Below are 27,580 nucleotides of genomic sequence, written 5' to 3' on the forward strand. Positions count from 1 at the left end.
GTAACCCTTGGTGTGTAGAACAGTGCCTGGCACATAGTAGGTTCTTTGTAAATATCAGTAGAATGGATGAATGGATAGATGGAGAGAGGGAGGGATGATGGGTGGATGAGTGAATGGGTGGGTGTGTGAATGGAAGGGTGGGTGGAAGGATGAATAGATGGGTGGGCGCCAGTTCCTCCGGTGCACCTGGCCTGGAGGACCCGCTGGGTGAGGGCTACCCTCACTCCCCTCCCACCCACGCAGGGCTCCAGTGATCACCTGTGGTGAGGAGGCAGCGTGGAGTCCCCAGGGTCACCTGGGCGCTGCCCATTGGCGCTGACCACAAGGAAGCCAGTCCCCAGGCAGCATGCAGAAGAGAAGGAGAGAGAGAGAGACATGCATGAAAACGTGTGGCATGGCAAGCACAGCTGCAATTCTTTTGGCTCTCAAGAGCTCACTCTAAACAGCAAAAGAATATCATGATCTAACAAAACAGGGCCTGGAATAGATTTTTAAAAATGAAACAAGAATAAGAGTCACCATTTATCAAGCACCCACAACACGCCAGGTACCCTGCCAGGTACCTCACATGCAATATTTCTAAGGCTTAGAACAACCCAGAAAGGCCAGTATTATAAATGAACTCATCATTTTTTCACCCCAATGTCTTCTCTCCCAGTTTTCCCCTTCTGAGTAAGCAGTGCTAACACCCATGAAACTGCTCAACCTCGAGACCCAGGGGTCATCCTTTACCTCTCCTTTTTGTGGACCTCCCACTTCTAATCACTCAGCACGCCTTATGAGTGCTACTCCAGAAAATCTCTTGATGCTTCCCTCCTATCTCCAACTTCATTTCCACTCCGTGCAAGCCCCCCTCATATTTCACTTGGATTAGGTAAGAAGCCTCCAGCTGGTCTTGCTGCCTCGGGTCTCCAGCCTTCACTCCACTCCTCGCAGCACACTTTATGTTCTGTCCCAACATGGTGAACTCCTGTTCATTTTCAACAGTCCCCCTACTGTCTTGTCTGTAGGCCTTCCTTAGGCTCATCACACTACGTGGAACCTGACCCCTTTCCTGCCTCTTCACCTGGCTGACAACTGCTCATCCTTCAGATGTCAGCTCAGAATGCCTTCCCTCTAGGGAGTCTCTAGGGTCATCTCACCACGTATGGGACAGATGCCCCTCCTCGGTCCCCCCAAAACACCCAGGTCTGCCCTTGCCCTAGTGAAGACCTCACCACATTATGAGCAGCTGCCTGTCCTTCAATTCTGCGATCTTCTGGAAGGCAGTCACTCATTTACTAGTGCACTGCTGAGGGCTTGCATTGTACCTGGAACCTAGTAGGTACTCAGTGAATATCTGTTGAATGAATGAATGAATGAGTGAGTGAATGAATGAATTAATGAATGAAGAAATGAAGGATCAGAGAACTGATATAATTGGCCCAAGGTCACAAAACTAGTAATGGGCACAGGCAATATTCAAACCCTGGTCTGTGTGATTCTAATGTTGGTGTGCTTTCAAACCCACCACTTATCTCTCTTAAAAATATGGTAACAAGAGGCAGGAAGGTGTCTTATGTTTGATCAAAGGCTGCATGTTTCTCTCATGATTCATCAATGAAACTGTATAAAGTCCTTATGCAAAACAGAGAGAGAGAGGAAGGGCATTCCAGACCAACTGATAAGCAGGAAACACGTAATTTCAAAAATTCAAATAGAAAACTTGACCAACAGCCGTGAAATATCATAAAATGTAACCACCAGTCAATAGCAATTAATCATAATATTCCTCCCTTAATGGTATAGGGAACCTCTCCATTTTCAAACCACATTCTAAGTCAGGGTGGGCTAACTGTGGTTTGTGGGCTAAATCTGGCTTCCCACGGACTGTTTTCTCTATGTGACCATGAGCTAGGAACGGTTTTTACATTTTTAAATGGTTAGGAAAAAAAATAAAAAGAAGGGTAATATCTTGTGACACATGAAAGTTATATAAAATTCAAATTTCAATGTCCATAAATAAAGTTTTACTGGAACACAGCCACACTCCTTTTATATTTATTATCTATGGCTGCTTTTATGCCACAATGACAAAGTTGAGCAGTTGTGACAGAGTACATATGGCCTGCAAAGCTGAAAATATTCACTCTCTGGCCCTGTACAGAAAAGCTTACCAAAGCCTGTTCACAGTGGCTATTTTTATTCATTTTCCCCCCCAACCTTTTGAGGTAGGAATGATGAGGGCTGTTGGCCTTGTATGTCAGAAAAAGAAATAGCAAGCTTGAGGGGAGAGAGGACCCCTGTTCCCAGCTGGCCTCTTTCAGCACCTATTCTCCCACACTCACCCTTGTCCCTGCCCCAGAACCCCTCCTCTGACCCATTTTCTAAGCTGTAAGTAGGGTGGCCTTCTTGACAAAGGCAGTCTGCTTAAACACCTCCAAGGGTTCCCACTGTCTCAAGACAGTGTTCATATATATGTTGGGGGCGGTGCAGGCTCCTTGGGGTCCTGGCTTTGCTTGCCACTCCAGCCTCACCTCTGCTCACTCCTACCCTCCTCTGGTCATACTGGCGTTGTAGCCATTGTTCCTCAGCCTCATTCCATTCAAGGTCAATGGCAGGCTTTCTTGCCTCCAGTGATTCGCACAAGTTACTTCCTCCTCTCAGAAGACCTCCCTGCCTTACTCTCCCACCTTGATCAATATGACAACTGTCACTCTTCTTTCAAAACTTGTCTGAGTGACCACATACCTGGGATTCCACACCCTAAATTGATTAATGGTTCTCTTACTGTGCTCCCACATCTTGAATTTACCTGCATCATAGTCCTTATCATACTGGATTGATATTATTTATCTGCTGCTTTCCCGCTAGCTAGTATTTGCTGAGTGCTAATTACAAGCCAGGCTTTGCACTAAGCACGGTATATGCATTAGCTCTTCAAATTCTTACACTGGCCTGTGAAATAAATGGTGTTCTTGTCATTGTTCTGTAGATGGGACAACTGAGACACAGAGCAGGTAAGTACTTTTTCCAGCCTAGAATCAAAGCCTGTCCAGATCCAAAGACAAAGTTCTTAACCTCTGGGAAATGAGGGACCACATATCAATACTAAACTGCACTCAATGTTTACTGAAAAAGAAATGAATAAATGAAATTCTGGTTTAGTATTTTTCACTTACTAGCTGTGTCACTTGGAAAATTACATATGTTTCTGAGATTCAGTTTCTTTACCTATAAAATAGGGATAACAGTAAGCATCTCACAAAGTTCTTCTAAGGATTAAATGGAATACAGTTAATGTTTTAATTCATCTGGCCATGCAGAGAAGCCTCTCCACCCTACCATGTAAGGCTACAACTCTGCTTAGCAGGGATGCTCAGCTGCAAGGAGTAGAAACAGAGGTACTGCCAGACAGGTGCTGGGACGCGGAGAGGTTTTCCTAGTGGGTGGAATAGCAGAAGATAAGTGAGGGACCATGGGTCTCAGCAGGATGCGAAGGAAACAGAGAAAGGAGAAGGACTCTTGCTGTTCTAGAGATGACTAGTGCTGACTGGTGCCTGGCCCATCTCTCCTGGCCAGTCTTAGGCATACGGAAGAATCTGAGTCTCATCAAAGCCATGTAAGTGGCAGAGGCATGAGTCATTTCCAAGTGAGGTATTTAAGACCCAGGTTACTACCTCCATACTTTCTCTTCCCCTGCTCTTGGGTCCTTTGAGGCCACATTTATTCTAAATGGCATAACAACAAAGGAACCCTTGTGGCATTAAGCTACTGAGATTTGGGAATTAATTTGTTGTTGCAGCAAAGCTTAGTCTATCCTGACTAATTTAGCAGAAGAAAAGGTGGACGTCCCTTGCTTTATCCTCTGTCACCTAGCCCCCCATCATATGGCTTTTTCACTGGAGGATTCATGACCTAGCTTTCTCCACAGTTTCCAGGCCCTGCTCATATGCCTCTATGTCAGCCATTAATGAAGACATTGAGACCGTGCATTGAAAACGGAGGTCAGAATGCCGAGTGTCTCCGACTTCCCTTCTGACTTTTACTCCCTACTAAAGCAATGGATACTGAGCACAGAGAGATGCTAAGGGTGAAAGATGGCACTGGAGCAGACAACCTTGAAGATAAACTGATTTCCTGGTTTATTAGCTTCAATATGTTGTGTAAGTGTAAAAAGCTGAGGGCTCCATGAAGCGCCTTGTTTTTTCTCTAGATCCCTGGATTTAGCTTGGACACTGCTAAACACAGGCCAAAGACCCATCACACCCTAACCATTCTGTTATATCAGCTATTACTGGAAAATAGGCAAGGAAAGGAGTTAACAAATACCAGACAGGGAGCCCTGACACTGTCTCACCCTGTTTATGGTATTGACAAGATTCAAAATGGTGCCAGGGAAATGCCCTGAGCCTTGGCATTAGATATGAGCTACAACTCTGAGGGACCTTGAGCTCTTTATTTAGCCACACGAACTTATATTGTTTCATTTATTGAGTAAGGGTAATAATAATGGCCACTATATATTTAGTGCATAATACATCCTAACATTGCATTGTAAACCCATGTCAACTTACATGACCCTGTGACTGGCGCACAGTAGGTTGTTAATGTTTGCTAATTCCTTCCCTGCTACTTCAATACTACATAGAAACTTCATCAGAGAAAGTCCAATGGAACTTTACTCTCTTTATTTCTAACCTTTGTCTGCAGCCTACTCACCTTTTCCCCCTTCTTGGCACCTGATTTGAGAAGGCCCCCTCTTCCATTTATAAAGTGCATCTGGTTTGGAACATCAGAGTTGAGCTAAAGTCAACTCAGGTGTCTTGGGTGTTGAGATCACTCTCATTTCTAGTTTAGTGGGATGAACTGGGGCTCCCCAGGGACGTGCTAGTAGGACAAGAATTGGTCTTGGCTTTTGTTTTCCTGGACTCTGTCACACCAGATTTGTCTTCCTGAGTGGGGTGTGTAGAGAAGGTGTGTGTGGATACAGATTTGAACCCAGGTGACTCTGATTCCCCATTATTCCATGCAACCTCAAATCTTCTATATAGAACTGGATGGGGAGGGCAGGCAGTGGGTATTTCCTATCCGATAGCAGACAATTCCTACATTTTGCTTGGCTTCTCTAGAGAGGAGGGAGTAGGGGAAGGACAGAAGACTGGATAGATGTACCAGCTGTTGTAGCAAGAAAAATCTTAAAGGGCTGCATATTTAAAGGTTGCCTTTAGGTTATTTTATAGCACACTTATGATATATCTTCTTTATCTTGTCCCCAAAACTTCAGGAAAATACATGTTACTCCATTGGCATTTTAGGGCCTAGAAGACACTGGGTAAGAGCAAAGGGACCAAGGATTAAGATCTTGTTATACTTGGGTAAATCTGATAACTCCCAGCATGGAAAATTCATCTCACTTGGCTTGGCTAGGGAGGAATAGGACTACCCTAACTCCCAAACACACACCCTCACTTTCCCCTCTGAAAATCTGGCAGGATTTCTAAGGACAGAACAAGAAGAGTTTTCTAACAGAGTGGCTCACATATAGTCTTGCATCTCACAAGTGATCCTTCAAATATGGCCCCTTCTCCAGCTTCCATGGCTAGATCTGGGCACCCCATGGTCCTCCTCCCTCCTGAAATTTCTGGGAAGTTGATGAGAAAAGGAAATGTGCCATCGTCAAAAGCTTGTATGTGCATGAGCAAAACCCTATACTTAGTCAATGAAAGTATATCATGGCTATGTGGGATTGCATCTAAACACAGCAACCTATAGATGAAGGGCTAAAAAGGTTAAAGGCCAAGGTCAGCACCATTCCTGTCCCACTCAGTTTATGCACTTCGAAGCTAGCTGAGTTTCCTTGATAAATGCCTGATTTGTAGAATTGTTGGAGAAGTGACTAGAGTCTAGGCTTTTGCTTCTTCCGTAGAGAACCGCAGAAATGTGCTTCATAGTCCTGAATCTCTAGGTCTCATACCAGAGAAGGTCCAGAAGAAGGAAGGCAGGAAGTTCCAGATGTTTATCATCTGTTATATTTTTGACCCTTTGCATACATTATCTCAAGTAACCATGAGAAATAGCTAATGGTGTCAGGCCTAAAAGTGAAGTGATAGACTCAGAGAGGTTGTGACTTGTCCACAGTCAATAAGTTTTGGATGTGGGACTTGAATCCAGGTAAGTGTGATTCCCCATTATTCCATGCAGCCTCTCAGAGAAGCTTTATGTAAGACAGAACCTTCCATATAGAATTGGATAAAGAGGAAGAGAGGCAGGCAGTGGGTAATTCCTATCTGATAGATAATTCCTGCATCTCACTTGGCTTCTCATGCCACCTGTGGCACGTTATTCTTGTGCCTCTGGAAGCTATGAACACACCACTCTCCTTCTTGGCCTGTCTTAGCATCTGCAAAATGTGGGCATCTCACTGGAGAATGGCTATTTATTGTCCCTGCCCATCTCTGTATGGGTGAGAATCCATTATGGAGAGAGGAGAGAAAATCCGGGATGAAATGCTCTACCTCGGGCTGTCATTATAAAAAGCTATGTTTGCGAAAGACCATCAGCTGCGCCTCCTTCCTGTTGCCATTGGGACAGTGGTTTTAGTCCATCACTACCACTGGAGAGCATGGCACTACTGGTGACAGGAGCCCTGATCTCATGCTTCATTATTCTGGAGTTAAGCTTTCAGCACCTACTCTGAGGGGGTTGTTTTAATGGGATCGTTAGAGTGTGTTTACTAGATTAAAACGGTGGCTGTCTTCTGCAAAGCAACTCTGCAAATGGCTTTATGGGTTTCCGGATTTATTTCGTCTCAGTGACTAGGCTCAGTTTGCAAATCAAATCAAAGCTGATTTTTCTAACTGCCACTTGGGCACACCCAGCGGGAGTCTGCAGAGCCAGCTGTGTTTCCTGGGTGGCTGGCACCAGAGATGAGACTGCTGCTGTCTGCTGGTGGCCTAGAGGGGCTCCAACAGGAAGAAGACAGATAAGCAAGGGCCTGCTTGCCCTAACCAGGGAAGGGGAGCAAGCCAGAACGAAGCACATTTTACTTTCTGGCAGGAGAAAAGGCAGACAAGATCTATGTGGCCTCAAAGACTGAAAGTCAGAGATAACAGGGAGCCATCTGGACTCATGACATTGCAACTGACATGTCCAATGGTGGAAGGACCTACCTGGGGGAGTAGTGAGGTCCTTGTCACAGCAAGTACCCAAGCAGAGCCTAGACAGCCTTTTTACTGGTGAGGATCATAGATCACATAGTTGATATCTACCTCTATCACTTTTACCTCCAAGAGAAGCTTCCAAGAGAATAGTTCTGACAAGAAGCTTGTATTTGAAAACAATGAGGCCATAGAAGAATGATCTGTTACCATCCATCCATCCACCCATCCACTGATTGATTGATTAATTGATTAATCCATCCATTTGTTTATTCAATACATTTTTTGAGCACCAGTGTATGCTAGGATCTGGGAACACAACAATGCTCAAAATAGGCATAATCCTTTCGCTTAGAATCTAGCTGGGAAACAGACTTTACACATGTACACAAACAAAGAAATATATTATTTGCAAGTCATGATGAATGCTATGGAAAAAAGCAGAGGTTATAATGAGAACAGAAAATGCTGGAGGTATGCATTAAACTGGAGGCCAGGTTGGTTTTCTGAGGAAGTGGGGTTTAAATTGCAGTCTGAAAGATGTATATCTGTTAAGCAGACACATATAGTGGCCAGATAATTTCAGGCAGGGGTTCACGCTGAACAAAGGTCCTGAAGTTGGAAGGAGCTTGACGTGTCTGAAGAATTGAAAGTGCACACATTCTGGAGTGGATTGAATGAAAGGGCAGAAACTTGGATGAGGCTGGAGGGTAATAAGGGGTCAGACCATGCAGGCAAGTCTGGTGGAGACAGGGCCTCTGGGGAAGAGAAAGTAGTAAAGTGAATGGATGGGTACGTGGAGAGAGGCAGGGGGAAGATGTAAACAGACAGGAGAGTCAGTGCATAATGGGCTTGGATGGAATTGGACACCAGTTTCGGGAAGAGGAGCTGACTGGTATGGTTCTAGAATTGTGTCTCTAGATCAGAAGCCATTCCCCCCTAGGCCTGAGCTGTCCCAGCCAGAAGGGCATGAACTGAGTTACTCGGGTTCCTCCTTCAGCAGCTGCAGCCAGGAGCAACTCCCACCAGAGGCCCTTCCACCGGATGGGATGATCAACTTTCATGGGAAGACTTGTTTTATCTCCCCTTTGAGCTTCAGCACCTTGGAAGTCTATGGATCCCGTCCCAAATTTTCACATGCTCCATTTTCCTAAGGGTCATTTTGAGCCTGTTCAGCTTACATCTTCAACCTGCTTCCTAAATCTCAGAGCTAAAGTGTGTCAAGCAAAGGGCTTTAAAATGTTTCTTTCAGCTTTTGGATTCGAGGCAATTCCATTAACTTTTTTTAAATCTCTCAATCTGATGATGAAATACATCCTCTATATAACAAGAGCCCCATGGTAGATGCTGTGGGTGCCTTTCTGAGAGCCCCCTTTCAGACTGGTGTGCCATCTTCCAGCTGCTGTGGGTGTTGAGGCTAAGGGCTTGGACCTGGGACTTTCTCCAGAGACTTGTGCTAGACTAGGGGTGACATTTCCCCTGGGCCACCTGAGAGACTGAGGGGAGAGAGAAGGGCTTAAAGGGAAGAGAGAAATACCAAGGACTGATTGTTATGGGGGTGGAGGTAGAAATCCTGGTCTTCTTGCCTCGAGCAGAACAACTTTGGAGAAATTTATACTCCATCTTGGATCTAGCTGGAGCTTGACTTTATCTGAGAACAGATTCTTGGGCAATGTTTTATCATTCCTTATCCCACTTCCCTTTCACTTACAGATTTCTTCCAAGAGTCCTCCCTCAGCACATCCTAAATCCCTGCCTCAGGCTCTGCTTTTAGGGAATCTGTCTTAAAACAGTTCCTATTCGTCTTTATCTACTCATTGATAAACTCCACTTCCCCACTGTGTGGGAACTCATGTTCTGTTTCCTCTAAATCTCCAGCCAAAGTTAATAACAGCCAGCACCTGGCTAAAGAACAAATCAAAGCAAAATGCGAATCTGGGGTAGTGACCACAAACCTCCCCATCAATGGAAAAGACTGCTTTCGAGCCTTTCAAGACCAACCTGTCCTAATCCTAGAATTAACCCCTCTACTAGCAAATAACAAAACTCCATCCGATAGTCCCTTAGCTGAGCCTTCAGTCTGAGGTTATGCTCTAACTCTGTAAATAAATATTATGCTGTGGTGATGTGTGAATCCACCTGCTAAATCCTCTCCAAACACAGGGAACTTGGCTCTTCGGATGAGGCTTGGACCAGGGGCATGGCTCCTCTCATGGACTGAGGTCCTGAGTCAGCTCGCCACCCACCTCCTGCCCTTGGTCTGGGGACTATGAAATTCCCAGTGTTAACTGAGAAGAGATGGTGACAGGACAGGGAGACACACGCCAATCATTACTGCCTAGGGCTTTGGACCTCTTGCTCCTTCCGCCCCCATTCAGTATACTGCACTTCTCCTTGGAAGCACTGATGGCAGTCATAACTGCACCATTATCTGCAAAGTCATTCTTGTAATGTCTGTTTCCACACCAGACTGTGAGCTCCTTGGGGACAGGAACCAGGCCTGTGGTTCACCACAAAATCGCCAGTGCCTTTCAAGGTGCATGCTCAGTGAGTGAGCCGACTACATGAAGGAAATAACAGTCATTGATAATAATAAAAATGTCTCCCAAAACACTTTGCAGTAAATAAAACACTTTCATGTGCATTATATCATTTGCTCCTCAGAACAAACTGGGTGGCAGAGGTCTCCCTGTGCTGGGTCTGGCCTGCACCAGCTGGACAGATCCCACCATTAAACATTCAGCACTTTGGCAAGCCAGTTGTTAGACTGCTGTTAGCTTGATATTACACATGGTGGGGAGATTTACACTCTGGAGATCAACAAAGTCTACAAATAAAGGATTTTCTTTTATAAAGAGCAGGTTTATCAGAAAACCACTGGCATTAGGTATGTTCAAAAGCATCTGCGCACATGGGGACCACTTTAAATGTGGTACCACTGAGCTTCAGGAAGATTGAGTGAGATGCTCAGGGTCTCTGAGCCTTGCTGCCATTGAAATGCTGCCTCCAGATGCATTTACTCAGTCCAGCAGGCATTTGTTGAGCTCCAACTATGTGCCCAGAATGTCCTGCCATGGCAAGATGTGATTGGGAAATAAGTGGTTAAGACCAAGGGTTCTGCTCCTCGTCAGAGCTTCTCTCCATGCACAGTGCTGGTACCTGCCCCTGAAAGCCCAGCCCTGGTCAGGCACCAGAACCACAGTGAGATTGGCACCTGATGCTCCACCACCGTGTGGGGTCTGAGAAGGGTCCTGCTGCCACAGATGCAGCACCTGGCGCGAGGGGAGGGGGCGGCCCGATGTGCTCACCCCCGTCCAGGGCTCCGCTCATGGGACATGCTGCTCCTCTGCCTCAGGCACCTCACTCAGCTTCTGAGGGGGACAGGAGCCCAATCAGGACCTCAGCCCACCTCCGGGGTCCCTCGGGCAGGGCTGGCTCCTGATCCTGCTCCTGGCATACCCTTGGAAGCTATTGGGGTCACACTGTGAGAGGGAACAGAGGCTCCAGTGGGAACCGCGTGGACACTGCCCCTAACTGCGTGGGTCCTGTTATAGGTGAACTAGGTAACCCATCCCCAAATTTGTATGTGGAAGTCCTAATCCCCAGCTCCTCGGCACATGACCCTATTGGTAACAGGGTCTTGCAGATGTAGTCAGTTAAGTTAGGCTGAGATCGCATGGGACCAGGGTGGGCCCCCAATGCACTATATTCAGTGTCCCTATGGAAAGGGGAAATCTGGACACAGAGATGCTCACAGGGAGAATGGCATGTGAAGAGGAAGGCAGAGATGGGGGTGATACTCCTACAAGCTGACAAGACCAAGGATGGCCAGCAAACCACTGGAGCAGATCCTCCCTCACAGCCCACAAAAGGAGCCGACCCTGCTGACACCTCGATCTCGGACTTCGAGCCTCCAGAACTGGGAGATAATGCATTTTGTTAAGCCATTCCGTCTGCAGCCCTTTGGTACAGCAGCCACAGAAAATGCGTACAGGTCCCTTGATCTGCAACCTCGCAGTGCGTGCAGTGCTACATTACAGCTTGGGTGACGACCTGACATGACTGACAGACATGGGTTAGAGCCCGACCCCGGATCCACGTGTGGTATCTAAGAGCAGATGGGCTGGGCTTGGGGTCAGGTCGGGATGATCCTGAAGGAGTGCTCAGGGCTGTGACATTCTGAGTGGCAGTGCTCCGATTCTGTGGGACTCACACAGCTGCCCGCAGACGCTGTGTGGAGTGACCAAGGTCAGGACCAGGACATCAGCAGGGCGCTCCATCACCCAAGCACTGGACCCGAGCCTGGATATGTGGTTTGCCTCCAGTGGCTGGACGCCCGCTGGCAGACCCGAGAGGAAGGAGTGCTAACAGAGTGGTGGTGGAGCTGGGAGAGAGATGAATGGCCCGTGGAATATGCCCCTGGGAGATCAGATGCCCCCGATGCCCACAGATTCTCAGTGTCATACTTTCCTTTATTAAAAGGAATGGTGCGTCCAGCAAATCCACAAAGAGGAGTTTTGATTCAGGGAAGGAAAGGGTCAAATATTGACTCCTGGCTTTAGATGCATGTACAAAGTCCTCATCAGAGTACATGGATTTGCTTTTAATCAACCCTGGATTCTCCAAGGCTGATGCCAGGCACAGAGTGCATACTAACCAAACACGGGTTTCCTTCCCTCTGCCTTTCTTCTGCAGTTGCCAAGCGTGCTCTAATCTGATGTGGTTCTGAGAGGGGGTGACCCCCTGAACTGGGGTAGCCTGGCATTCTGCGTTAGCCAGCTCTCTGCTCTCTGCTCCATCCCCAAGAGCTCCCAGGTTCTCTTTCTCCGAGCTGAAGTGATGGCCCTCACCACTGGAAAACAACGGCATGGGTACTTGGAATCCACTTCTAACTCCTAACCCTTCTGAGCCCTGCCGGGCCTTGGCCAGCTGGCATCCCTGTTCATTCACATGTTCCTGCCTTTCCCCATGCCCACACCTTGCATGTGCACACATTCCACGACCATAAGATTGTAAACTAAAGCCCAAACAGGAGGATAAATCCCCATGCTAAGGAGAGGTGGAGAGCTTTTCTGCTCCAGTTCTTTAAAGCCTACTGCAATTCTCCTGCAATTAACAGTGCAACTCTGGAGAAGCCAGCATGGGGTCCCCTAGGTCTATGAGGACAGTGATTTTTTTTCAACTGAAATATGTGGGAAGTGTAGTTTTAATATTCTCTCCCAAAGTCCAACTGGGTGTGTGCATGTGCATGTTTAGTGCCTGTCCAGTCACATGTTCCCAATCCTCAGTTTGGAAAATATGACCCAACATACCTCCCTTTCAGGGATGGCTTATGTCCTAAGGGTGTCCTTAGAATCATCCCACACACTCCACAGGGGGCAGAGCAATCACTCAATCCCTCCTCAGTCTGGAGGTCAAAGGTCAGAGGGCAGCCATGGAGCGCCATATGGTGAAGGGGGTGTCTCTGCGAGCGCCCTCTCTCCCAGCTGTCTGTTTAGATGGGAGGCTGCACACACCCAGCTGGTCAGCGTGTCGTCTACACTCTAGCTGATGATGTTCTTCCTTCTGGATTATCTGTTTTTCTTCAGTGGAAAAGTCTGCTAAGGCCTGTGATTGGTGTCACTTGTATTTGCAGGTCATCGATTCTCCTTGCCTCACAAACAGTCTTTTATCTCTCTGTCCAGTAGCCTGAGTTCCTGAGTCAGAACAAGTTAGGTGTGTGCCGAACTCTTATGACTTATGTGAAATTACAGTGAATTCTTATCACAGCAAGCCCCGGGTGCTCCTGTCTTCTCCATCCTCCTGCGTCTTGCCTTTTCTGCCCACATATTGATCTGATTTTCTTCAAAGTTATAAAAGTCATGAATGATAGATTTTGGTACATATTTTGTCAAATGATCATAGATACTTTCCTCTCTTCCCATCCCACCATATGTGTGTGTTTTCATCTGCATATGTGTGCATAAGTGAATATATTCACATGTGTATATACACACATACCTGAGTCATTGTCTTACCTGTAAGTTTGTTTGTATGTATTATTATAATACATCTACTTAAATTTATAATTGTCATCTCTGTGGAAGCAATCTATTAAACATTATATGCTGTCAATAAATTCAGGGAGCAGAATAGCTTTGCCCAATTTTGGTGTGTTTATATGGGAAGGATAGCTGTTACAAATATCAATTCCATAACAAAAAGATAAACCTGATTTCTAACCATCCAACCTTGTAATAGGTTAAATGATAACAAACCATTCATTGATTCTTTTTAAAAAAGTAATAAACAGAACCATGTACCAGTTGAAAGAGCCAGGCAATTCAATTATAATTAGGAACACAAAAAGTGATGAGCCTGAACAATGCTTCCTTAGTTTTTTGGGATAAGTGCTGAAAATGCCAACTACATAAAAACGCCGTGTTTGTTTCCTCATTATTAAAGGCACCAATGCTAATCACCTCATTTTTGAAAAGCACGCGCCAGTTGAATATAGTACAAAACCCAGAAGATGTGTCTAATAGACATGCTTTAAAAAAATCCACATATACATAGACCCAAGTTCAATGAAAATATACACCAGAAGAATATTTAAGTAGATTAATGTTCATTACTCCACTGATTAATGTTCCAGCCCATCTGTCCCTCCATCCACCTATCCATTGATTCAACAAATATATTCTGGGCTCTTACCATGCTTTAGGCCCTGTGTTATTTATATATACCGTAGGTATAATTAGCACCTAGATGCAAATGACTCCAGTGAAAATAACAATTCTTTCTTGTTTTTTAGTCTTTGTTGCCTAAACTTTCCCTGTGTGGCTACAGGGAAAAATACGTAAACAGCTAAACACAGTCAAGGACATGGTAACATACCTTTCGTAGCCAGACGAACACAGTTGATTTTGGTCTCCTGTGAACAACAAAAGTGAGGCTCCAGTTAATGAATTGTGGGGTTTGGCTTGTTATATAAAGAAAAAGATATATATTTGCAAAGACATGCATACATATGTACTTAAAATTTTAATTTTAAATTTGTCCTTTCCATCTTTCCCTCCACTGGAATCGTCTTTTCATTCTGTTTCTTCATTTCTTTTCAGGCTTGCTCTTTTCATTTCCTGGCTCCCATCACCTCATAAACTGCTTCCCCAGATAGAACTTCTTCATAAACATAGCAGATACTGCTTAGCACAGAAGAGCTTTAACAATAACACTAAGTGGGTACACGGTGGGCACGCAGCGTGCTTCGTTCAGTTGGATGGGTTAGTCGATGGTGTCAAGGGTGTCCTTGGGAAACTTTAAGTAAACAATGCATCCATATGCACAGACTGAAACAGACACTTGGCAATCGCCCAGTCAACATGAATGGGTAAGAAATCAAACTGCAAAGTTCATGTTCCAAAAGTCACTTTGGCCCTGAGATCCCTGGGGGGCCTCAGTTTTCATGGATAACCTTGCATGTGTGTGTTTATGTGGCAACAGAATCTTTGCTGGGTGGACTCTCTTCTGTTCTAACTTGCTGTTCGCCAAGTGGATAGGATCCATAAATCTGTGATGTGCCTGGGCACACAGTCGCATTACAGAAGAGTGTGCTCAGGAGGGGAATCAAGTTGATCTACTTTATTGGGATCATCCCCTAGGAGGTTCTGGAGCCACCTGAAATTTCCAGTTAACGGAGTTATACCCCAGTAACAACAGTCTGAATGGAATGCAGCAATGAAAATGAAAGGCAAAGAATGCAAGTGTGTGAGTCTCAAGCATCCAGTGTTCATCTGGCTGAAGGTCACTCATAGGGAAGCACAGCAGCTCGAAGGCACTTGTGTTAGGGTTATGCAGAAGTAATAAAAGCCATGAACTTCAGTGGCTAAAACCAGCAAAGGGTTATTTCCCCTCAAACTACATGTCCCATGTATGTGCAATGGCTGAGTCTGAGTGAGGGCAGTGCGGGGGTATTGGGGGACGATCTAATCATCATAGTCACTCAGACACCAAGGCTGGTACTTCCAGTTTAACACAAAGCTTCAGTGTTCCTGAGGCCGGAGAAAACAGTGTTAAAGAGTGAAGCACTGGCAATGAAATGCTTTGCATCAGAAGCAACACTTTTACTTAGACTCAGGTTTCAGCGGCTAGAACCAGCCATATGGCCATGCCTAGCTTCAGTGAGGTGGAGAAATGGGATTGTCCATGTACCTAAAGGTAGAGAGGAAATAGTAATGTCTATAGTAGGGTCTATTTTATCCATGCACACCTCTGAATGCTAGAAATTGTCGCTTTTATTGAGCCCAAGTATGACTCCCAGTGTCTTGATTCTGCTCCTCAAACCATGGGAAGTCTGCCCTTGCTTGCGTAGGAAAAATGTCTGGATACTGAAAGATGGTTCTCAGGTTTATTAACATTTTCTTTAACAATTCCTCATAGGAAAAGGTTCAAATTGTCTTTGGAACCATCCTAGCTATTCATCCTAAGATATCTCCCAGGTTGTCCCTCTTAATTGGAAGGGATTAGAAATGAAGAAACAGTCTACATGTGGTTTTGTCAATATATGATTACCTAGATTATCTATATTTCATTTTCCTCACTTAAACTGGGCTTCTTTTAGCATATCAAACATCTCAGTTTTTCACTGATCACAGTGCATGTGCCATCAACCTTCCCCTCACCAAAAAAATATCTGCCTGCTGTATATAAATATGGTTGAATTTCTAGAACCCAAATATAGATTCACCTATACACTATTGCCCTCCATCTTCTTTGATCTGATTACTACAGCTCATCAACATATTCTCTACCATCTGCTAGTTTTGGGGCACAATTTTTCTTTAACTTCATCCAGATTGTTAGTATAAGTAAGGACCTAGAAAATGCCAATTGATAGGGTTCTGTGACATACATTAGGATCCTTCCTCCAGGTTGGCATTCATCTGTTCATGAGAATCTTTGGTTAGTTATCTAAGTAGTTACTCCTCTCCTTAAATGCATAAGCACTCAGATCCTAGTGCTGTATTTTTCCACAAAAACAGGTTGAGTTAGGGTCAAATTCACTTCAGATCTTGCTGCTCTGTCTACTACATTTCCCCAACCTACCTGCCTAAGAACTCTCTTTAAGAAAGAAGGTTGGGTTGGCATGACTTGTTGTTTGGAACAAGTGTTTTCTCTTTTTTAATGCTGAAAGTGTTCATTTAAAAAAATAAGTAACTGTTTTATTGAAAAAATGGAAAACACAGAAATAGTAAAGGAATATAACACATTATGATTCCAATATATGAAATACTCATTTGAGGTGTTCATGTGATATGTGAAGTATGCTATATTTCAAGAAAAAACAATCTTTTTTAAAAAAAGAGAACATATTCAGAAGACAGAAAGAAGGGGAAAAGCCTAAGCAAAAAATATAAAGTAGAACTCTCTAAATGGGATGTCAAAAAAGCTTAAGTCACAAAGGAGTTAAACCTTGAAAATGATGGTGAAAGTGAGCAAACTAGGTTTTTTTTTTTTTTTTTTACATGTTTGGAGAAATAGCAAAGCTCTTCAACTCTTATTGGCTTCCATTTCTGTTCTCTGGCTTGAAGGGTCAGTGAACTAAAGCCTCAGATGGTTAAAGTATGAGCTCCTAAGAACTGAAGACTTCCAGATGGTTGCACAGCACCACAGTGACCATCATTGAGAAGCTGTGTGAAATGGGAGAGGGGCCAGGATGCTAGAAATGGTTAGAAGGATCTCCAATTTCATATTATGTAGAAAGAAAACTGATTGTGCAAATACTGTATTAGGAAACTTTCCAATTCTGTGCATGATGGTTGAATATAGCAGTAGCGAGGGCTTGGTGAGGGCTGCATTGCTGGGGGCAATTTGGAAATGTGTATCTAGGCTTTACAGAGAGTCAATCTAATCTCTTTACATCTAAAAATCTGTTCTTAGGGAAAAGCCTTAAATGGAGAAGAAACTTTATATTCAAAGATATTGGTTCCAGGGTTCTTCATAAAAGTGAGAATGAAAAACAACACAGCTGTCTAACCCCACAGGTATAGTAAAGAAAGCTGTGGTAGATCCACACAGTGGAATATTAAGAAGTTCCTAACAAAAATGATCATGAGGACCGTGTAACAACATGGAATAGTACACATAAGGAAATATTAAATGAATAAATTAAAGTATAATTTTTATTACAACTAACATCTAAGCATTTAAAAAGTAAGTCCTGAAAGAAATAAACTAAAACTTAAAAACTGTTTCACAGCGAAACCGAAGTATACTGTACATGGAGAAAAGTATACTGATCTTAAGAAAATAAACACACACCAATGACCAGGACCTGGATCAAAATGGCCAACATCACCAGAACCTCAGAAGTACCCTTCATGCTCCCTCTGGGTCACTTCATCCCTGAAAGGTGAGCTCTAACCTGCCTTCGTAGAACATAGAGGGGATGTTCTCTTTAAAACCTTCATGTTAAAGGGAACCCTGAACAGCTTCAATGGTTTGTTCTAGTGCTTCTCTTCTTTGTTGGGTCATTTGTGAGAGCTTACTAATTCTTAGGATAAGCCTCCTTCCACCGGTGCATGCATGAAAATGAGACCTTTCCCAACACTACCTTTTCCACCTTGCACCATTAAAATCTGTTTTCTGTAATCTAGAGGGCATGTCCAATTATGGTGACCTCTCCCTGGCTCTTACACACATGTTGTTGACATGTCTGATTTCTCCCAAGTTCCTGGCACCTTTAATTCCATAACCAATTTGTCTTTGTTGGTTAGAATTAGGCACAGAATAACCAAGCATGAGTCACTCTCTTGACCTTTTGGGTGATTGAACTGCTAACAAGCAAGTGAGCAAAAAGCTGGATAATCTGCATCCAATCCTACAGGAATGAAGTCTGGCCATTGGGCATGTACCTGAAGTCCACAGTCAGTTCAATAAATGAGAATGAGTATTTTCTTTGTGTCAAGATTACATAAAAGCTTTGGGAAAAGGGAAGCATTTGGTGAATTTTCTGTTTTATCTCCCATTATATTCTACTTCTAGGTCTGCAGTATATTCCAGGACAATACAATTTCATTTCCCTATCATTTTAATGTCACTTATACCCACTCCAGATGTAGAAATCTGTACACAGGTACATAACACTTTGCAGTAGAATAGAATGTCCTGTTGTGCTTCTGTTGAGACCTGCTTCTACTCAAGGCTCTGCCGGTGCTGAGCAATACTGAACAAGGCAACGTCCCTCTCTGTGGTTCAATTTCCCCATCAGTCAAATGACAGAGAAAGGGATACAGAAGGCCAATTTGGTAGATTAGGCAGGATGTTCTAAGGTTCTTTCAAGTTCTCAAATGCTGAGTCTGGTTTCAGCTCCTGGCAGCATTCTTGCTTTTCCAGCACTCAGTTTTCTGACACACTCTGCAGCACCCTACCCCACACACATAGCTCTTTTTTTTTTAAAGTAAGCTATCACCTCCCATATTTCACAGAATGCCTGTCATCTATACATACTTACATACTTATAACCTGTTTCAAGACTAGGCCAAGTCTGACTCATCCATCCATCCATCCATCCTTCAACTACCCACTGAAATCAGGATGTTTCTCTAATTGAGGGGCTTACAGTGTAGTATCTAAGGTTCAAGTATTTCAGTAGCTGCTGTTTATTATCCAGAGGGACTTAGGTTACATTGTACGGACACCTTGATTGAGAAGCTCTAGGTGCCTGGGTTATACAAACAATTCTTACTCTTCTGTCCCATTAGACCACCCTATTTAATAGGATGGGAATTTAGTACTGACCTCATTTTTCAAATACTTTTCCCAATAACCCTAACTCATGCCATTGTCTACTCTTAAGACTGAGCTTCCCCAGTTAATATGATAGGACTAGCCCTGACCCCGTAGTCTCTCCATAGTTTTCTCAGTTGCATTGGCTCCTTCCTTAATTTTCCTCTAAGACTCGGCTGGGGCCCTGATAGCCCACATAACTCCTTATTCATTTATTCATTTGGTCAGTTAATCAACAAATATTTATTAATATGAGCACTACTGATTATATCAATCGTTGAATGATCACTATGCTAGGCCTTGTGCTGGGTACTAGTGTTACAAGGATGAGAAAAATAGACATAGTCCATGTCCTCATGGAGCATGCAAACATTATTTTCCAATATTTGTGACAAACGTTAGATAACCATTCTTACAAATAAATATCTAATTGCAAGTTGCAGTAAACACTATGAGAGAGAAGTACTAGGTGCTATGTATGTGCAAAGAAAAAACATGGAATGTGGATGGGACGGAAGAGGATTTACTGACTTGAGCAAGGACCTTTTAACCTGAGATCTGGAAGATAAACAGGAGCTAGATATGTGCAGTGTCAAGGAAGGGTATCCCAGATTCAGGAACAGGTGTGTATAGACCTGGAAGTGGAAAAATGCATGATACAGTTGAAGACATAAGGAAGTCTAGTATGGTTACATCATAATGAAGTACTTGGAGAATGTGAGATGAAGTTTGATAGAACTTTCTAGACTGTACAGTATTGTCCTATATTTTAGGAACAACAGGAAGCCATCAAATAGTTATGATCAGGAAGAATTACATTTTCAGATCTACATTTTTTTTTTAAGTGTAGAGGCTATGGCATAGAGAACAGACTTAAGGTGCAAAGAAAAAGTAGTCAGTTGAAAGAGTGTGGTGGTCCAGCCAAGACAGTGGCCAAGGAGATCCCATTCCAACCTTCCACACCTTTGGAAAGCATATTTTGACCCTGCCTTACCCTTGAGACATTCCACCACCTTACCCAATCCCATGCTTATGGATCAATCTTGGCTTCTGGTATTGACACCTGTTGGGTCCTCAGTCTAGGATCCCTGTACCCCAACTCCCCTTGATGCTTCCAAAAAGCCACAACCTTACCTGAAAACTTCAGAGTCCTTGTTAGTAGAAAAATAAGCACTACCGCTGAATGAAATATTTGAGGCTCTCAACACAAGTCTTTGTGATGCATTAAAAAAAAAATACATCACTACTCCACCAGAAATGGAGGAGTAAGCCACCTTAAATATACACAATGAAAAAATGGAAGGAGCCAAATAAAGCCACTGTATGAAGAAAACAAAACAAAACAAATCTAAACATTTCAAGTGATAAAAATAAACTCCCACCAAAAAAACGATTAAAAGCCAGAAGAAAACCATAACACAGCACTCCAAACTGAATTAAAGTTCTTCAAACAACTTTGATTTATAAATGCAAAGATTAAAAACTGATATGTATGAAAAATCAGCCAAAAAAAAAAAAGAATTGATTGAACTCAGGAAAGAGAGAAAGGACAAATCACTTCAGAAATGAAAATTAAATTGCAAGGTGTCCAAAGGAAAATTTTAATACCCTTAGGGGCCCTGAAGAAAGGGAAAAACAATCAAAGGAATGAAAATGTAATGAAAAAATAAATAAAAAGGGTCAGTGAAAAAGAAGAGCCAAAATATGTATATTTGAAATCCCTGAAAAGACAGATTAAAACATTGGATAGACAAAAGATTTATAATAATCTGAGGAAATTTTCTGGAATTAAAAGACAGCCTGAGCCTACATATTGAAAATACCCAAAAACCTGAAAGATACATTCCAAATAAAACTATCTAACCTAAAAAAAAAATTTCAAGGAGTCCAGGCAAAAAGATCAAATAATTCACAAGGGTCAGAGAATTAGGCTGTCATGAGATCTTTCCAAAGCAACGTAAAAGACCAGTAAATATGGTGCGGCACTTTTAAGAAACTCAAAAGAAAAAAATTATGGACCAAGGATTATCTAGCTGGCCAAGTGCCTTTCAAATACCAAAGCTATAGAAAAATATCTGCCAACATTCAATAACTCAAAGAATACTGAACTCATGAGTCTTTCTTGAAGAATATGCCAGAGAATAAGCTTCATTCCGCTAAGAGGTGACTGAGGAAATGTAAAAGGACTGATGGTAAATATTTCATATATTGAATTATAAATCTAAGAGTAAAAAAAGGTAGGGACATGCTTGAGAGTCGGATATATAAATGCTGTATTTTCTGATAGTATAGAAATAATGCAAGCAAAAGTGAGAAAAAGAAAAAATAGGGAAAGAGGAGAGTGTACAATAAATTTATTGACTGTTATATAGGCAGTAGGTCAAAGTCAATGGATGCCATCAAAACTGACAAACCAGTGACACTGGCAAGATGGCCAAATAAGAGTTTTTGACTCGCTTCCTGCCACAGAAACATAATTTTGACAACCACCCATGGATGGGGGTACCTTTGTGGGAACTCAGAAATTCATCAGGGAGGTCCCAACATCTCACTGGAGCCAGAAGTCTGAGAATTAATGCACCGACGAAGGCAAGGAACTTGATTTTACTCGTGTCACCTGTCCCCCAAAGTAGCACAGCTCAGTGTCAAGAGAGAACCCCTCAGCCAACAACTTCTCCAGTGGGGGAAAGAAGAGTGCAGTGAGAGCCCGGCTTCTCAGCAATGTAAGAGGCTGCCCAAGACACCCATTCTTTCTTGTCCCAACCAGGGCACTGAGGGGATCAGCATGGCTAAATAGTCTGGGGGCAGCTAGGAGCAGGGAAAAGAAAATGTGACAGATATATAGACAATGGATATTACTGACCATTAAAAAAGGAGACCCTGCCATTTGCAACAACGTGGATGACCCTGTAGGACATGATGCTAACTGCATAAGTCAGACACAGAAAGACAAATACTACATGATCTCATTTATAGGTGGAATCTAACAAGTTATAAAAACAGAGAGTAGAATAGTAGGCTTCAGGGGATTGGAGGGTAGGGGAAATGGGGAGATGTTGGCCGAAGAGTTATGCAGGATGAGGAAGTTGTGGAGATCTGTATAATACTGTATTTTACACTTGAAATTTGCTGAGACAGTTGATCTTAAGTGTTTTCACCACACAGAACAGTAACTGTGAGGTGCTGGATATGTTAATTAGCTCATTTGTGGTAATCATTTCACAAAGCATACATATATCAAAAAAATTGTCAATGTAAGACAGATCAAATGGCATGTGGTCACTTTAAATATACTCAACTCTTATTTAATTATACCTTAATAATGCTGGACAAACACGTTTACAAACCAGACAGGAAAAAGGTGAAATAAGAGAAGACAAAAGGTAGTAAAAACTATAAGAACAGAGGTAACTACTAGAACAAAAATGCAAAACTTTCTAAATACCAAAAGAAATTTTAAAATAAGAGAGTAAGGAAAACACATCAGCAAGTATTATAAAATTAATATACTAAATTATGATATAAAGAATATGTAACAGTTGAGAACAAACATGTTAGTCATATCAATGAGTGGGTTTAACTCATATAATTAAATGAAAAAAGATTTCAAATTGTCTCATAAAGCAAGACCCAACTATCTGATATTTGGTCTTATCTAAGACAAAAGTGATTCAGAAAGTCAACAATAAAGGAATGGGAGAAACTATAAGTGGCAAATGAAAAACAAAAAGCAGTAATAGTGATCCTGATAATAGAGTAGAATACAATTCAAAAGGTATCACACATAACAAAGGATACTCTTTAATCCTTAAATGCACAATTAACAAGAAATATAACTGGTATGACTCTCTATGTACGAAGAACTACAATACACACCTTGATGAAGTAGAAACTACAGGAGATGCAAGAATAATTGAAGACAGTTGTCCATGTAAGACAGATCAAATGGCAAAAAAATAGACATGGATATAGAAAAGCTAAATTAGGTGGATCTTGTAGACAGGTATCACATCAAAAAGCCTGATAATAGAGAAAAACTTTCTTCTTATGATCTTATGAAACATTCCAAAAAATTGACATATATTAGCTAATTAAGAAAGCATCACTTGGGAGCCAAGATGGCGGCATGAGTAGAGCAGTGGAAATCTCCTCCCAAAACCACATAAACCTATGAAAATATAACAAAAACAACTCTTCCTAGAATAAAGGACAGAGGACACAGGACAACATCCAGACCACATCCACACCTGCGAGAACCCAGCGCCTCGCGAAGGGGGTAAGATACAAGCCCCGGCCCCGCGGGAGCCGAGCGCCCCTCCCCCCAGCTCCCGGCGGGAGAAGAGCAGGCAGAGCGGGAGGGAGACGGAGCCCAGGACTGCCGAACACCCAGCCCCAGCCATCCGGGCCAGAGTGCAGACACAGTGCGTGCACGGGGCCCTGGATACTAGGGAAACAGGGCAGCAAGAATGCTGAGAGGGTACCGAAGGCCTGGCGCTGGAGGACGTAAGAAAAGCGAGAGGACATTCTTTTTTTTTTTTTTTTTTTTTTTGCTGTTTTGTTTTGGCGAGCGCTTTTTGGAAGTCTTAAAGGGATAGGGACCCCAATAAAAGGGAAACAGGGCAGCAAGATTGGTGAGCAGATGCCTGAGGCTGGTGCCAGGGAATAAAGAAAAACGAGCGGCCATTTTTTATTTATTTATATATTTTTTTAATTAAAAAAAATTTTTTTTTTGGTTGTTTTGTTTTGGCAGGTGCTTTTTGGAAGTCTTAAAGGGGCAGGGTGGGACACTTAATACAGAGGTAGGGAATCCGGGTATCTCTGGGCACCCTAACCCCTGGGATGCAGGGAGCAGGGAGGCCCCTTACGGAGATAAATAGCCTCCCAGCCGCTCCCCCTCCAACGCGACTCCTCCATTTTGGAGCAGAGGCCCGAGCCAGGCCACGCCCACAGCAACAGCGGAGATTAACTCCATAGCAGCCGGGCAGGAAGCAGAAACCCTGTCTGCGCGCAGCTGCGCAGCACAAGCCACTAGAGGTCGCTGTTCTCCCAGGAGAGGAGGGCCACAAATCAACAAGAAGGAAAGTTCTTCCAGCCATCACTCATTCCAGCTCTGCAAACTATTCCTATCACCATGAAAAGGCAAAACTACAGGCAGACCAAGATCACACAGACAACACCAGAGAAGGAGACAGACCTAACCAGTCTTCCTGAAAAAAAATTCAAAATAAAAATCATAACCATGCTGACAGAGATGCAGAGAAATACGCAAGAGATATGGGATGAAGTCCGGAGGGAGATCACAGATGCCAGAAAGGAGATTACAGAAATGAAACAAACTCTGGAAGGGTTTATAAGCAGAATGGACAGGATGCAAGGGGCCATTGATGGAATTGAAACCAGAGAACAGGAACGCATAGAAGCTGACATAGAGAGAGATAAAAGGATCTCCAGGAATGAAACAGTATTAAGAGAACTGTGTGGCCAATCCAAAAGGCACAATATCTGTATTATAGGGGTACCAGAAGAAGAAGAGAGAGGAAAAGGGATGGAAAGGATCTTGGAAGAAATAATTGCTAAAAACTTAACCAAACTGGGGGAGGAAATAATCGAACAGACCATGGAAATACACAGAACCCCCAACAGAAAGGATCCAAGGAGGACAACACCAAGACACATAATAATTAAAATGGCAAAGATCAAGGACAAGGAAAGAGTCTTAAAGGCAGCTAGAGAGAAAAAGGTCACCTATAAAGGAAAACCCATCAGGCTAACATCAGACTTCTCAACAGAAACCCTACAGGCCAGAAGAGAATGGCATAATATATTTAATGGAATGAAACAGAAGGGCCTTGAACCAAGGATACTGTATCCAGCACGAATATCATTCAAATATAATGGTGGGATTAAACAATTCCCAGACAAACAAAAGCTGAGGGAATTTTCTTCCCACAAACCACCTCTACAGGACATCTTACAGGGACTGCTCTAGATGGGAGCACTCCTAGAAAGAGCACAGCACAAAACACCCAACATATGAAGAATGGAGGAGGAGGAATAAGAATGCAAAGAAGAAAAGAATCTCCAGACAGTGTATACAACAGCTCAATAAGCGAGCTAAGTTAGGCAGTAAGATACTAAAGAGGTTAACCTTGAACCTTTGGTAACCACGAATTTAAAGCCTGCAATGGCAATAAGTACATATCTTTCAATAGTCACCCTAAATGTTAATGGACTGAATGCACCAATCAAAAGGCACAGAGTAATGGAATGGATATAAAAGCAAGCCCCATCTATATGCTGCTTACAAGAAACTCACCTCAAACCCAAAGACATGCACAGACTAAAAGTCAAGGGATGGAAAAACATATTTCAAGCAAACAACAGCGAGAAGAAAGCAGGGGTTGCAGTACTAATATCAGACAAAATAGACTTCAAAACAAAGAAAGTAACAAGAGATAAAGAAGGACACTACATAATGATAAAGGGCTGAGTCCAACAAGAGGATATAACCATTCTAAATATATATGCACCCAACACAGGAGCACCAGCATATGTGAAACAAATACTAACAGAACTAAAGGGGGAAATAGACTGCAATGCATTCATTCTAGGAGACTTCAACACACTGCTCACCCCAAAGGATAGATCCACTGGGCAGAAAATAAGTAAGAACACGGAAGCACTGAACAAAAAAGTAGAACAGATGGACCTAATAGACATCTACAGAACTCTACATCCAAAAGCAACAGGATACACATTCTTCTCAAGTGCACATGGAACATTCTCCAGAATAGACCACATACTAGACCACAAAAAGAGCCTCAGAAAATTCCAAAATATTGAAATCCTAAAAACCAAATTTTCAGACCACAAAGGCATAAAACTAGAAATAAAATGTACAAAGAAAGCAAAAAGGCTCACAAACACATGGAGGCTTAACAACACGCTCCTAAATAATCAGTGGATCAATGACCAAATCAAAATGGAGATCCAGCAATATATGGAAACAAATGACAACAACAACACTAAGCCCCAACTTCTGTGGGACACAGCAAAAGCAGTCTTAAGAGGAAAGTATATAGCAATCCAGGCATTTTTAAAAAAGGAAGACCAATCCCAAATGAATGGTCTAATGTCACAATTATCGAAATTGGAAAAAGAAGAACAGATGAGGCCTAAGGTCAGCAGAAGGAGGGACATAATAAAGATCAGAGAAGAAATAAACAAAATTGAGAAGAATAAAACAATAGCAAAAATCAATGAAACAAAGAGCTGGGTTTTCGAGAAAATAAACAAAATAGATAAGCGTCTAGACAGACTTATTAAGAGGAAAACAGATTCAACACAAATCAACAGTTTCAGAAATGAGAAAGGAAAAATCATGACGGACGGCACAGAAATACAAAGAATTATCAGAGAATACTATGAAAACCTATATGCTAACAAGCTGGGAAACCTAGGAGAAATGGACAACTTCCTAGAAAAATACAACCTTCCAAGACTGACCCAGAAAGAAACAGAAAATCTAAGCAGACCAATTACCAGCAATGAAATTGAAGCAGTAATCAAAAAACTACCAAATAACAAAACCTCTGGGACAGATGGATTTACCTCAGAATTTTATCAGACATACAGGGAAGACATAATGTCCATTCTCCTTAAAGTTTTCCAAAAAATAGAGGTGGGGGGGATACTACCAAACTCATTCAATGAAGCTAATATCACCCTAATACCAAAACCAGACAAAGACCCCACCAAAAAAGAAAACTACAGACCAATATCCCTGATGAACGTACATGCAAAAATACTCAATAAAATATTAGCAAACCGAATTCAAAAATATATCAAAAGGATCATACACCATGACCTAGTGGGATTCATCCCAGGGATGCAAGGATGGTACAACATTCGAAAATCCATCAACATCATCCATCACATCAACAAAAAGAAAGACAAAAACCACATGATCATCTCCATGGATGCTGAAAAAGCATTTGACAAAATTCAACATCCATTCATGATAAAAACTCTCAGCAAAATGGGAATAGAGGGCAAGTACCTCAACATAATAAAGGCCATCTATGATAAACTCACTGCCAGCATTATATTGAACTGCGAGAAGCTGAAAGCATTTCCTCTGAGATCGGGAACTAGACAGGGATGCCCACTCTCCCCACTGTTATTTAACATAGTACTGGAGGTCCTCGCCACAGCAATCAGACAAAACAAAAAAATATGAGGAATCCAGATTGGTAAAGAAGAAGTGAAACTGTCACTATTTGCAGATGACATGATACTGTACATAAAAAACCCTAAAGACTCCACCCCAAAACTACTAGAACTGATATCGGAATACAGCAAAGTTGCAGGATACAAAATCAACACATAGAAATCTGTGGCTTTCCTATACACTAACAATGAACCAACAGACAGAGAAATCAGGAAAACAACTCCACTCATAATTGCATCAAAAAAAATAAAATACCTAGGAATAAACCTAACCAAAGAAGTGAAAGACTTATACTCTGAAAACTATAAGTCACTCTTAAGAGAAATTAAAGGGGACACTAACAGATGGAAACTCAACCCATGCTCGTGGCTAGGAAGAATTAATATCGTTAAAATGGCTATCCTGCCCAAAGCAATATACAGATTTGATGCAATCCCTATGAAAC

At 42.6% G+C, this 27,580-nt stretch overlaps 1 protein-coding gene across 16 annotated transcripts in view; it reads right to left on the reverse strand.

Moving 5' to 3' along the window:
• PTPRT (protein tyrosine phosphatase receptor type T) overlaps positions 1-27,580 on the reverse strand; it is a 1,028,419-nt gene that overhangs the window by 177,059 nt on the left and 823,780 nt on the right. For 9 of the 16 annotated variants that reach the window (XM_057503005.1, XM_036902257.2, XM_036902246.2 and 6 more), the window contains exons 13-14: positions 14,016-14,052; positions 259-315 (exon numbers count right to left, since the gene is read on the reverse strand). In XM_057503005.1, the coding sequence (XP_057358988.1) occupies positions 259-315; positions 14,016-14,052 (94 nt within the window). The remainder of the gene's footprint in view (positions 1-258; positions 316-14,015; positions 14,053-27,580) is intronic. The other 7 variants (XM_036902260.2, XM_036902256.2, XM_036902251.2 and 4 more) reach the window with 1 other exon arrangement.

Source organism: Manis pentadactyla, chromosome 5 (genome assembly GCF_030020395.1).
Source record: "Manis pentadactyla isolate mManPen7 chromosome 5, mManPen7.hap1, whole genome shotgun sequence".
Lineage (NCBI taxonomy): Eukaryota > Metazoa > Chordata > Mammalia > Pholidota > Manidae > Manis > Manis pentadactyla.